Source organism: Molothrus aeneus, chromosome 14 (assembly GCF_037042795.1).
Source record: "Molothrus aeneus isolate 106 chromosome 14, BPBGC_Maene_1.0, whole genome shotgun sequence".
Classification (NCBI taxonomy): Eukaryota; Metazoa; Chordata; class Aves; order Passeriformes; family Icteridae; genus Molothrus; species Molothrus aeneus.
This window is the reverse complement of record NC_089659.1, coordinates 15493046-15505567: the sequence shown is the minus strand read 5'-3', so window position 1 is coordinate 15505567 and position 12522 is coordinate 15493046. Positions and strand designations below refer to the sequence as shown.

General features: G+C 39.9%; 1 protein-coding gene across 1 annotated transcript in view; it reads right to left on the bottom strand.

Annotated features, from left to right (window-relative positions):
* The window catches only part of LOC136562549 (connector enhancer of kinase suppressor of ras 2-like), a 166546-nt gene that overhangs the window by 92654 nt on the left and 61370 nt on the right, over window positions 1-12522 (bottom strand). The window contains exon 3 of the mRNA XM_066559447.1: window positions 10681-10844. Coding sequence (XP_066415544.1) covers window positions 10681-10844 — 164 coding nt within the window. The remainder of the gene's footprint in view (window positions 1-10680; window positions 10845-12522) is intronic.

Below are 12522 nucleotides of genomic sequence, written 5' to 3'. Positions count from 1 at the left end.
CTAAATCACACCCAAATTCCTCTTTGTATTCCCAGTTACCAATCCAGGGAACTCCAGTGGCAAGGATAAAACATCTCAAGTGTTTGCTGTAAAGTTCAGTGCTCTTTTTTCATCTTTCTCTGCACTGTCTAGGGGAGCTGTACATGTACAATGCACTGTTTAATAACCACAACTTTTATTATTCATTACCAAAACCTTGTGATCAATTAAACTTTGCTATTTATTTCATAACAGCTTTGTGTAAGAACCAACCATCCAACCCTAGAAAGCCTCATTTCCTCATTTTTTTAAGTTTTTCTTAAAATGAATTTTAAGGCAGAAATATAAGATTACAGAGAAAAAGAGATTCAGTACATACCACAAAATTAGAATTTGAATCAATGATTCATTATTAAAAATTCAGGGGATAAACTATAAGCTGGTCTTGGAAATCTTACATCAACACTGACCCTTTCACTTGGGTCAGATATTTAACTTAGATCCCTGCAGAAGCAGTAGCTCCACATGAAAACCACCCCAATTCTGGAGAAATGTTCCACATGTTCATAACAATTCAGAGCAGCATATAGAAATTAAATTAGTAACAAGATTCGTTTGAATAGGCATTAATGAGAGTATGAAAAAAGTTCATTTATCTATTTGGATTGTGAATTTGCTGAAGGCTGCTCAAGCAACTCAGTCAACAAGAGTGACATGAATATGCATGTGCATGCTCAGATATTTGCATGCAGATGAATTTATCCCTGACAATAACTGATCACAGATAATTACTCAGGAATTCAGGCAGCTCATAGACACTGATAATGTAACACAGTGGCATGAAAAATATCTTACCAGGAATTTATGAAAGAAAACGCTCCTTGCAAATTAGAAAAGCAATTATTTGGTAGGGAAAAATGACCTCTTTTTGAACTTTCACTGAGCTACTCCCTGTATTTCCTTGGCACAGAGACTCTACAGGGTATAGTGCTTGCTACCATGCATTGCAGGGGACAGATTTCCAATCAGATTGATTTGAAAAGGGAAAAAGGGAACTGGTGCTTTCTGCAAGGGAAAAAAGTTTTTGCAAATGAAAGACACAATGAATAAGGGCAACATAGTCCTTTCCAGTGGAAAGAAAGAGAAAGTCTCAGAAAAAAAAAATTAAAAGCTAATTTTAAATGTTCATAATATTGTTTATACCTAAATATCTGAAATACCATTTAAGAAATTGTGCAATTATTTTTCATTAAAAGACTAAGAATTACGAGTGTATTTCATGGAGATTGTTAGGAAGAACAATTTCTTTGATGGTTAAGACTTTCAGCACCTGAATAAACCAAGGAAATATCTGTATACCACTGAGTTCTCGGGTTATCTTAAAGAAATTTAAATTTTGTTAGTGTAAAAACACTTTTTCCATTTAAAGGGGAGAAGCTTATCTCTTCCTGCACTAGTGTGTATTATTCTTCCTTTTTGTTCTAAAAATAGACTCCTCTATGCTCTATAATCTAATATTCCCCTCCTATTTAACATAATTACCTAGGACTGAATCAATATTCCATTAGCTGGATGCAGTCAATGGGCTGTCCCTCAGTGCTTGCAGCATTCCGAGGGTTCAGGCACAGATCTTCATCCACGCTGCTTTAGCATCCTCTGGAAGGAGTAAAAAACATTTTGGGGAGCAGTGGTGATGCCTCAGGTGCTGGCTTTTATATTTCTCAGATTCTGTGCTGCTTTAGTGTGTGGGTCTGGGCTTCATATTATGGGATGGTGAGCTCTGTGCACAGAGCAGGGAGACAAAACAATTCCTGCTCCAGCTGGGGACCAAGGACAAATGACCCAAATCTCAGCCCAAGAGCACAAACACCGTGGGCTGGAGAGAGAAAAACAAGCAGGGTGGGACTGCAGGGGCTAAAGCTGGAATGGGACAATTAACTCCAATATGCAAAACTTATAAAAGTGTCAGACCTTGTGACTCATTGTGCATTTTGGGACCATTTTGGTTAATCTTGGGTGCAGCCCTGGCTGGGCTCTTGGGCTGCCCAAGGTGGATCCATTGAGGCCTCCTGAAAAATCCCTATTTTATTCTTTAACTCCATCTACCCTCTGTTCTAGGGCAGCCTTCACAAGGCAGCAGTTCCACTGAAAAGGATTCATTTCCATGGTCTGCATCCTCTTCCTTCCCCTTTCTCCACGTGGCTCCCAGGACACCTGCACAGCCCTGGGGCCAGGAACAGCCCTCTGAGTGTCCCTGGCCCAGGGCTGGTGCCTCTCCCCAAGGATGAGGAGAATTTTCTCCCAGAATGTCACTCTGGGACCTTCTCAGCACTGGCAGGAATCCTCGTGGACTCAGTTCCATTGAGTTAGGCTGGGATTAGACAAAACTCTCAAAACTGAGAGGTGCTGTGGGGGTGGACCAGGCAGCACAGCCACAGGAAACCTCATCTGCCTTGAGAATGACTCCCATGGGGATGGTTCTCCCACCCAAATAAAGTCGGGAATTCACACAGCTTTGGTAAAGACCTTTCATAAAGCTGCCAAGCCAAGATTATCAACCTCAGCTGGCTAATAGGCTTAAATTATGTATTAAAATGTTTCATGCAGGAGTGTACAATTAAGTGTTGCTATGATGCAATAGACCCAAACCCTCGGCTGGTTTCTGACCGAGCACAAAGCCCTCGGTGCTCCAAGCCATGATTTTAGAAAACCAATATTTTCCTTTCATATGCCCCACTTAAACTCTTATTTCTGTGTTTGCAATAAAAGATCAGAGTGAAAGACTTACCACCCCAGAATTTAGAATTTAAAATTACTCAGCTCAATTCCTCCATGAAAGATTGGTGTTTTAGAGGCATTTTTATGAAAGCAAAGCAAACTTTGCAGCATCTGGATTTTTATGCTTTACTCGGAAATTTTTTTGTAAGATTTGCATGTATTTGATTAAAAGAAATGTAGACATCCAGCAACACATTTTATCATGAGTAAGAGATGACACAGGATGAAAATATTACAAGCATCCTTCTTTCTAATTCCTTTAGTGTAGAAAGAAAATGATGGAAAAGAAAATGTGAATGGTCTGCTGCACAATTTGTTCATGTGTCACTGCAAGGCTGTTCCATACACTTCACATTGAGATTCTAGAAGAGCAATAATTCATATTAATTAATTGGACATGTCAATTCTAATTGTTCCACAAAGGCTGGGTGAGCATCCTTAGGAGACCACAAGGGATCTCCATGTTGCTGCAGAAAAATCAAGTATCCAAATCTTGGCTAGTCTGAGGTTGGGGACTCAGGAGAGCTTACACAGAGCAATTTAGGTTAAAATTAAGGTTAAAACATTAAAGTTGGCATTCCTGCTTTCTGCTCTCCGCAGGTATTGGCAGAGTGGATTATTGTGCAGGAAAGGATGCCTGTGAAACCCAGAGGAATCAAAGCACAAGAAGCAATGGACAGTCCCTTAACAGTGCACCATGCCATGCTGGGGCAGCTGGTGTCAACAGAAACACCATGAACTGGAACAGGGTGTTGCTATAAAGGTTTTTCTTTTATCCCTGTGCAGAGAAAATGTCCATTTCTTTATCCCCAGCAGTGACTGGGATCAATCAGCCTTGGAGAAACCAGACACCCAGAAGGGCTGAAATTACAAAACAATCCCTGACTTCCAGTTCCAAGCCTCAAGGGAAATCAAAATTATGTCAGAAATGAGTGTTCCATTAATATCTTCTAAACCAGGGATAGAAGAACATATGGAAATTATAATATAATACTATTATATTACCCAACATGGGTTAAAGTGAATTTCAGCCCTAATGCCCTGCCCTACAGAGTTGCACACACGTGGTTTTTAACCCCAGCTCATTACCTGCCTATTCATTTGCATGAATTTCTACTCCTGCATTGGCCTAATAAGTAGCAATACAATTTAATTGCAATTATTCTGGGGGGCTGTTCTCTGCCAGTGAGTGACAGGAACTTACAGCAGGAAAAGGAATGAAATGTTCAGGATCAGAATACCACAGAGCTTACCCAGACACAGAATCAACATGAAATGCAATAATGGATTATTATAAATGGATTCTTTTATAAATTTCTAAATGGAAATAAGTACATTTCTTGCTCAGAAGCATTCACCAGCCAAGTCTGCCATGGATTGGGATTCTCATTCTCACTGCTACTTAAACAGACGCATTTTTAGAGGAAAATTACAAGCTTTGGAACAGGTTTAACACTTTGAATAGAACATGTTTCTCCCTATTTTGTGAAAAAGAATTATTGTGTGACAAGAGGAAACCTCTCAACTATGTCAAAAGACAGGAAAAACAGAAGTTTCTTTCCTCTCATTTGCCTGCTAATACTGTCTTGCTCCAGAGGCAAATGATGTGCAAAAATTCAAGTAATTAGCAGCAATCAACACAGCAAATTTGTATCTTTCCTGGTTTTTTAACCTAAACAAAACCATAATTAGGAAGAATGCAGAAATAGCCTGAAGTCATTTATCTGAAGCTTGATAACCCAATATCATTGTTTGTGGGCAGGAATTAGATGTGGTCTCCTGGATTTCAGCTGCCCTGCATTCCCCTTTGGACTGTGTGCAGGAGCTGAAATTTGAATAAAATGCAGCCAACATCCTTTCTGCTATTTCTACTTTATGCACCTCATATTATGGCAAGGGATGAAATTCTCCCTGGAACACCTGAACAGGACCATTTCCAGCTTGGCCACAGGATAAACACACATCCTATAACCAGAGGGATCTGGGCCTTCATCAGAGTTGTGTGGCCATGGCTGCTCTGCAGGGGTGATAAATTCAGAGAGGATAAAGTTCTCCAGAGAGTCCAAGCCTAAGTTTCTAATGTATTTAACACAAAAACACAAATCCAAAAGTCAATTTTGTCCTAAATTCCTTTTGTAACAACCCTGTGCTTGGGTACTTCTGAAAATTTTGCTTGCTGCACTTTTGTACCAGCACTGCTGGGGCTGCTGCAGTACCCAAAATATTCCTGCTGGGTGTTACTGTGGAACAACTGGTGTGGAGTCAGTGGTCCTTGAAGAGAACCCTGAGAAGACATCAAGAAAAATTCCCCTTTACTTTGTTCTTTGCTTAGATCAGCTCCCAGAGCTGCCTTTAGCCTGGTGATTTTAGGAAGGATTTCATTTTGGTGGTTACTCGACACAAATAATTTGTAATTACATCCAGACTTCTCCAGCACACCTTAGAAAAATCATGAAACTTTGACTCTTCTGTCGTACTCTCCCCAGTAGAACAGAAGAGTCAAGCACACGCCTGTAAAATCCCAGGACTTTAGGCTACTCTGAATTGTTTGTACAAACTTAATTATCCTCCTTCAATGTCCTCACATGCTAAGAGAAATCTGAAAATGCCAAAATTGTCAACAGACTTTTAAAAAGGAAAAAAACAAACCCATACCCAGACAATCCTTAAAATCAGTTATTTTCCCAAGTTCCATGATTTGAAAGGCTAAGAATGAAGCTGCTAATTAGACTAATCAAAAGACGATATACATGTTCTAATATGTGCAATAATTAACCCACTCAATTCAACAGCATTAATTCAATGTTTTGGCACAGCACAATAAATAGCACTGGACTGCCAAAAGCTGAACTTCTTTTCCAGTTGAAATTAATAAAACTCTCTGGATTCATACATGTTTGTGGAGACAAAAATAATTTGTGTGCCAGGTTCCTCATTCCACTGAGGAGATGGAATCTCTTCATCTCTCACCAAGAGGGATGACATTCCATTCCAAAAAAATGAGATTTATTTCCACCTACTCAAGCATCAGTATATATATGTAAAATGAAGATTTTAGTCTAGAATAATTACCTTTGAATATTCCCTGAAATATGGGTGGAAAAGAAGTATTTGATGCATAGAATGACTTGTTAAATGTGAAACTTGTTCACAAATCAGATGAAGTAAGAAAAAATACTTCCTAATATACTTGCAAAATTGACAAATCAAAAAGTCGAGCATTAGCAGAAGGAAAAATTAAAAGGGTCTCAAGAGAGATCGTTGTAGGTGTGGCCATTAAAATGGTATTAATTTAGGAAAAACTTGAATTATTTTAATTCAGAAGAACAATGTTATCAATAAATACAGAGGCAGCTATGAAAGACTTCACCTTCACCATGAGTGCTTCAAAATAAATCACTGCAAATTGCTTTCCCCCCGACCAACAAATTCCTATTGTACTTTTCTTAGGGAGATGCTTAATAAAGAAATATGTTAGAAAAAATTATAGGGGGGAAAGTTTGTTTGGTAGCTGTGTCCCATATATTATTTTAAAAACCCCAAATAATTATAAAAATAAACTAAATTCCTGCAGTTGTTGTAAACATGTTGACCATGGTGACTCTGTTGTGCCTTCTGGTGGAAACCCCACCCTGCCTGGATTGTGGCCTTACAGAAACTGCAGACAAAGTTTCTAATCTTTATTTCTCCTTGAAATTTCTCCCCAGCACAAGGCCTTATTTCACAAGTTGAATGCCTGTGAATTAACAGTACTTTTAATTACTTGAGATACAATCTCTGTTGGAGCATTCTTTTCATTTCCCATTCATTTTGCATCCTTCCATTATCAGTCTTTCTTCCCTGTTTATATTTTAATTCATGCAGGCTTTAACAATATACTGACTCCAATACTGTCCTAATTAAATTAAATTTACTTGCAGAATTGAACAGCAAGCCATGTTGACCTCAAAATTATTCCTTTTTATTGCTTCCAGTATACTTGACTCTCTATCAAAAAGTTCTTTTCCCCAGACCCTGCTACTTTTGCAGATTCAGCCTCTCTGCAACAAGTCCTCCAATAGATATCCCAATTAATATTTCAACTTCAATAAAGTTACAGTCCAAATTCAAGTGGCCCACAATTTTTAGTCCCTAAATGTTATTTAGGTCACTTCAAATAAATAATTGCAGAGCAGTTTCTGACCACCCTAGCAAGAAAGGACTTTGATGTTCCAGATTGGACTTTTTCCCCACAGCCATCATTCCCAATTTTCTTCATAATTAAAGCACAACTCAAAACTGCCTCTCCAGAATGGTCAAAGAACTGAAGCTGAAAGTAAAGCTCACCTGTGACTTTGCATTTCATAGCACATGAATTCACCCCTCAGCAAGCCCCAGATAGTGCCTGCACTTCCTTTCCTACAGAGAAAGTTCCTCTCACCTTTTGCTCTCTGATTTTACCCTTTCATAAAGGAGATTATTTTAACATTTGAAATTATTTAACTTTCAGGTAAAATACATACACTTCTATATCACCATATTGCATGGGAGGACTGAATACTCTTATTATTCCCTTTTCACATTTCTGATATTTTTTTTCCCCCACATCTTCCAGTGTGGAATCTTTTCTAGCCAGGATTCTCATATGAATTTCCTATCTGAACTCAGCTTGCTTTCAAAAGAAAAGTGGATGTAAAAATCATGTCAAGGGCTGATGCACAACATAACAAATCCTCCCTGCCTTTAATAATTTACATTTGGAATCTGGCTAATAGGTGGTTTGGGAAGAATAAAAAACAAGAGTTTACTCCTTTAGTTTTAGTTTCTTCTTGAATTAGAACTTTCTTCACAGGTCAGCATTTGGTTCTGGGGGTGTTCTCCATGCTTGCATCTCTGGAACTGCAGCTGAGGCACCATTCTTGGTGTAACCCCACCAAAACCCCACCAAAAGCCCAGTGCCCATCCCACAAAAGCAGTTGCCCTAAGACCCTCAGGAAAGGCACATTCCAGCGTGTCCCAGGGGCTGCAGCTCCCCCAGTCCCATTTCCCTGGGTTTCCTGGAGCAGCAGAGCTGTTCTGCAGTAACCCCTGCCCAGTGTGAATTCCTGACCACCCTGAGCTTTCCTGGGGGGTTTCTCCAGGGAAGATTTCTCCTGTTCCCACAGCCCACCCTGCAGGGATGGACTGCAGATCCTGCTGAGACTGCCTGGGGAAAATGGGTCGTGAACTTGGGCTCTGCCCATCACCAACCAGAAATCAATCCAGAAATCCATGTAGGGAAAAAAAAAAATCAATGTTCATTGACACAGCCCAGGCAGGGCAAGAGCAGGGCAGGGATGGGGCAGAGACAGGAGCAGAGACCCAGATCCACTGGGAGCACACCAGGATGGACAGAGGGACGGAGCAAAGTGCTGATGGTGCCTCCCCTCCACAGGTAGGATTTTAAGACCAGATTGTTGGAATTGGTGCTTCCCTGCTCTTTTTTCCATAAAAAAGTTGAAAATAAAATTCAAGTATTTATATTTATGAACATACAAATGGAGCTTGTGCTCTGCACCTGTCCATATTTCCAACACACATTAAAGAGGGCATTAAATTACTGATTCCTGACTGCCTGGGGCTCTGTTTTACCTGCCCATAAACTGTATTGAATTTGTAATGCAATTCAGTGAATCAGGGGCAAAATTATGTATTCCATAAGACATTCTGATTTCAATAATTTCCTATATGTCAACTCCTGTTCAGTGGCATAAACAAAATAGAGATACTCTTTAGCCCCTTTAAAAGTTACATTTAAAATAAGATATTTCCTCAGGTTTTTGCACTAGCTGTTCTAAAAATCCATATCAGTGAGCAGTTCTGAGTCACAATTTTTTCTGATTGCTTGGCCAGCAGTCAGACATTAGTGCAACAATCTATTAATTTTTCAAGAGTAGCACAGAACAAGAAAACAATAGTGATATTTTAGAAATGTATTTCAACTCATAAAGGCAGCATCAGCTCTCCTCTTATTCAATTATTGCCATTATTTAAAATAATTAAAATGAGATTCTTAATAATGCTTTTCGATTACATGGATCCAAATCCTAATAAAGGAGTACAGATTTAAAATAGATTTTCTACTGAGTCTGGTAAAACTTTTCTGTGATCCTACAAGAATTGAAGAAGATGATGTACAGAGAGCCAAGGAGAAATGTCAGAGGCAGGAGAACACCCCCAGGAGCAAAGCTGCAGGCAGCAGAAAAGCACACGGAACAGGCAGGGAGAGAAACATTTAGAAGCAGGAAAAAAAAAAGAAAAAGGCGTTTTAGAGCCAGAGTGAGAAAGGAAGAGAAAGGGCAGAAAAGCAGGAGGCAAAATAAATGATACCAGGAGCTGGAAAATCCCCATCCTGCCTCAAAAGGAAAAGTAAGGTCAGGAGGCAGCACAGCGAGAGTTGCACCATTGACCAGCAGAAAGAGGTACATTTTCTGTGCTTAAAAAAGGAAAAAATTCACAATAAAAGAGTCAGCAGGGCCCTTCTCAGGGACACACTGGGCTGAAGGGAGATGCTTTCCCAGAGGGGGCTGCTGTGTCGGGGCACAGAGGGCTCTGCTGGGGTGACACAGAGTGACACAGGGGCTCTGCTGACTCCTGGGTGTGGGACACAGGCTGGCCGGGGAAAAGCTCCCCAGTTTGGGGTCAGGAGTACCCAAAAGGCCCTGGCTGTTGGGGTCTGCAGCACACACCTGCCCCTAGAGCATCTCCCTGCTCCTGCAGCACACACCTGCCCCTAGAGCATCTCCCTGCTCCTGCAGCACACACCTGCCCCTAGAGCATCTCCCTGCTCCTGCAGCACACACCTGCCCCTAGAGCATCTCCCTGCTCTGACAAAGTTGTTTCATTTGGAGGGGCAGATCTCAAGGCACACCAAGGGTGTTTTGTTATTCGAGGTACAGGAAAGAAGATGAATAATAAGAGGTACTTAATTTTTTTTTTTCCCCAGATCAAGTGCATTTTTGCCTCACTTTTTCCTATCTTACTTCTAAGTGCCAGTTTTCCTCTTGGAAACAATTTCTCTTTATCAAAGTCCCAAAGGATACTCCAGTTATTCAAAAGCAGAACTCCTGATAAAGAGGTAAAATACTATGATTGTCATGAGTCACGTACCTATGTAATTTTATTATTTTGTGTTTTAATATTTTCGATATTCTTTCACATATCCACCTACAGGAACAGAAGTCATTTTTGTCTTTAGAATTAAGTTAATGCATCACATTTTATTAGCTGGTAGGAATAAAATAGTAGAGGAAAAAATAATTTTTTGATATCAAATACTTTGCTAAGAGTTTAACCAAATTAGTAATCTAGTAATTAATAATATGAACAAATAATGTCCTTCCAAGAGCTTGTAGGTTGCTGAAAAATCGCAAACCCAACTTTTAGTCGACACACGTGTCTGTCGACTGTGGATAAAGTCAATTTTACCACTCCAGTCTCATCTTAAAGCTCATTTTAAACAATCTTCCAGTCTAATTAGCATTCCCTTCTGGCTGTGTGGTACCATCCCTCTGAATGCTGGCATGGTTAAACCACTCAGGTCTACTTGGTTCAGTGCAGTGTGGCAAATGTCAGTGAAATATGAGGGCATATGGCACATAATTACAGAACCATATGGATGCCAGGAGTGATAGTCAGCAGCATTTGAATGCAGGACCAAGAAAGTCAGAGGAAAAGCAATCAAAGACCATCAGACATAATCATTAAATGGATAAATATAGTTTCTGTGCAGCTGAGAGAAGCCAGGACATGTCTGTCCTTTACTGAAGCAAAGGCTGTTTGAGCGTGTGGCCGTAGAGGAATCTCTACATTATTTTTAGTTTGGTTTGGTATTTTAGTTTTTAGTTTGGTTTGTAAATTTATAAACAGAGCTGACCAAGGTGAGTGATGCAAGGAGTCACTTACCAATGCACAGAGCAGATCCACTGCTTCCAGGATCAGCTCCTGGTGGCCAATGCGAGTCACCCCCAGCTCCTCCAGCTCCTGGTGAGTGATGTGCAGCAGCTGCTCCCCATTGATCTTCTCTCTCTCAAAGTTCTTGATGTATTGTTGGAGGCAATCATCGAGGCCTGGTTAGAAAAGCCAACAGCACAGATTCAGAGAGAGGAGAAAAACCCAGGGAAACAGTTCTGTAAGCTCAGAAATACAGAAATTTCTTGGGAGTGCAAGCATGCTGCCTTGTTTGGGGCTGTTATGGAAAGCATGCAATGAAAATTATAATTTAACTTAGATAACCCAGCACAAGTTGCTAAAGAGAGAAGTTTATATCACTGATGTTATTTTCAACATTTTTAAACATTTTAATAGTAATTCAAAACCTTCATGGAGACAAGGGAAGGACAAAGCAGCACAGAGAGTGGCATTATAAAAAACCTTTTTCTCGTGATGTCACAAAGACCTAAATATAAGTTTATCTTATGATTAGGAACAAATTCTTCCTGTAACTCTTCCAGGACTCTTCAAGGTCATAGAGTTTGACAGTCCCTGATCAAGAAGAGTTTTTCAGGCTCAGTAACCACCCATACTGACTCTGCTACAACCACTGCCAATTCTCACCCCAGATTATCCAGATTTCTGAATCCAAACACCACAAAAATGGTTTTGTTACAACACCTCCAACTAAGAACACAATTTTACCCATGCACAAGGAAATGTTCCGTTTCACCCTGAAACTTGATAGGGAGAAAATAATATTTTGTTTCTCAGACCAGAGAAGAAACTGATTAAGGACGCTGAAAGATTTTTCTTCCCCCAAATCTGTTTCTAAACCACACATGCCTTGAATTTCCAGCCAGAACAATGAGTTGAACACAGGGATCTACTGCTGAAAGCTACATAAGGTCCCTCAGAGGTGCCTCAAGGACTGTCAGATTCAACAGAAATCTGATGTGCACACGATGTTCTAGAGAGCTACAAAATGCACCTCCAATAACTCCATCTACCAAGGAAAGTAAAACTCATTCTCAGTTATTTGCCCTGCAGTGATGCAGGTAAATCCAAAATCCATAAAATTTCAGAGATCCAGAAAGCACAGAAATAACCAACTTGGGCATTTATGACAGAGCTTTGAAATGTAATTTCTGCACACAGCCATCATCAAATAGACTTTGAGTTTGCGGAGCAACTGAGAGAAAAAGAGTTCTGACACCTTGGATGGGTGTGCTGGGTGTCCCCACTCTACACCCCAACAGCACAGCTTGGGTGGGACAAAAGGACTGTGATGAGAAGGGAACAAACCAAAGTGTTTGTCCTCACTCAGTAAATACAAGGGGACACATGCAGTTCCATTTAATTAACTCTTCTTTCAACACAATCCAATTATGTGCTCTGCAAACCGATAGTCCTGAGTTATGTTATAGATAAAGCTCATTTACCAAGTCAAGTGCACAGCTTTGTGTTCACTTACACCTATGTCCCATACAAAGCTAGTTCAGTGATAAAAATGTCATCTTTTATGGTGTAATTCAAAAGCATGAGGTAGTTTGGGAGATTTTTAAAGCTCAAATCAGCAGTCTGTTACTAATACCTAAACCTTTTCTCTATTCTAGAATGGTCTGCAGATAGGAAACAATTTCTTTGCATCTGTTCATTATTTTTAATGATCTCATGAATGATTTTACATAAGTATAGTTGAGTTCAATTGGCTGAGTCACTGCAAATTCTCTGTTTATTATTTAACATTTTAAACTCCAAGCTGTTGCACATTTCTGTTCCCTCTTGCTCCAGAACAATTCTTAAAACCATTTT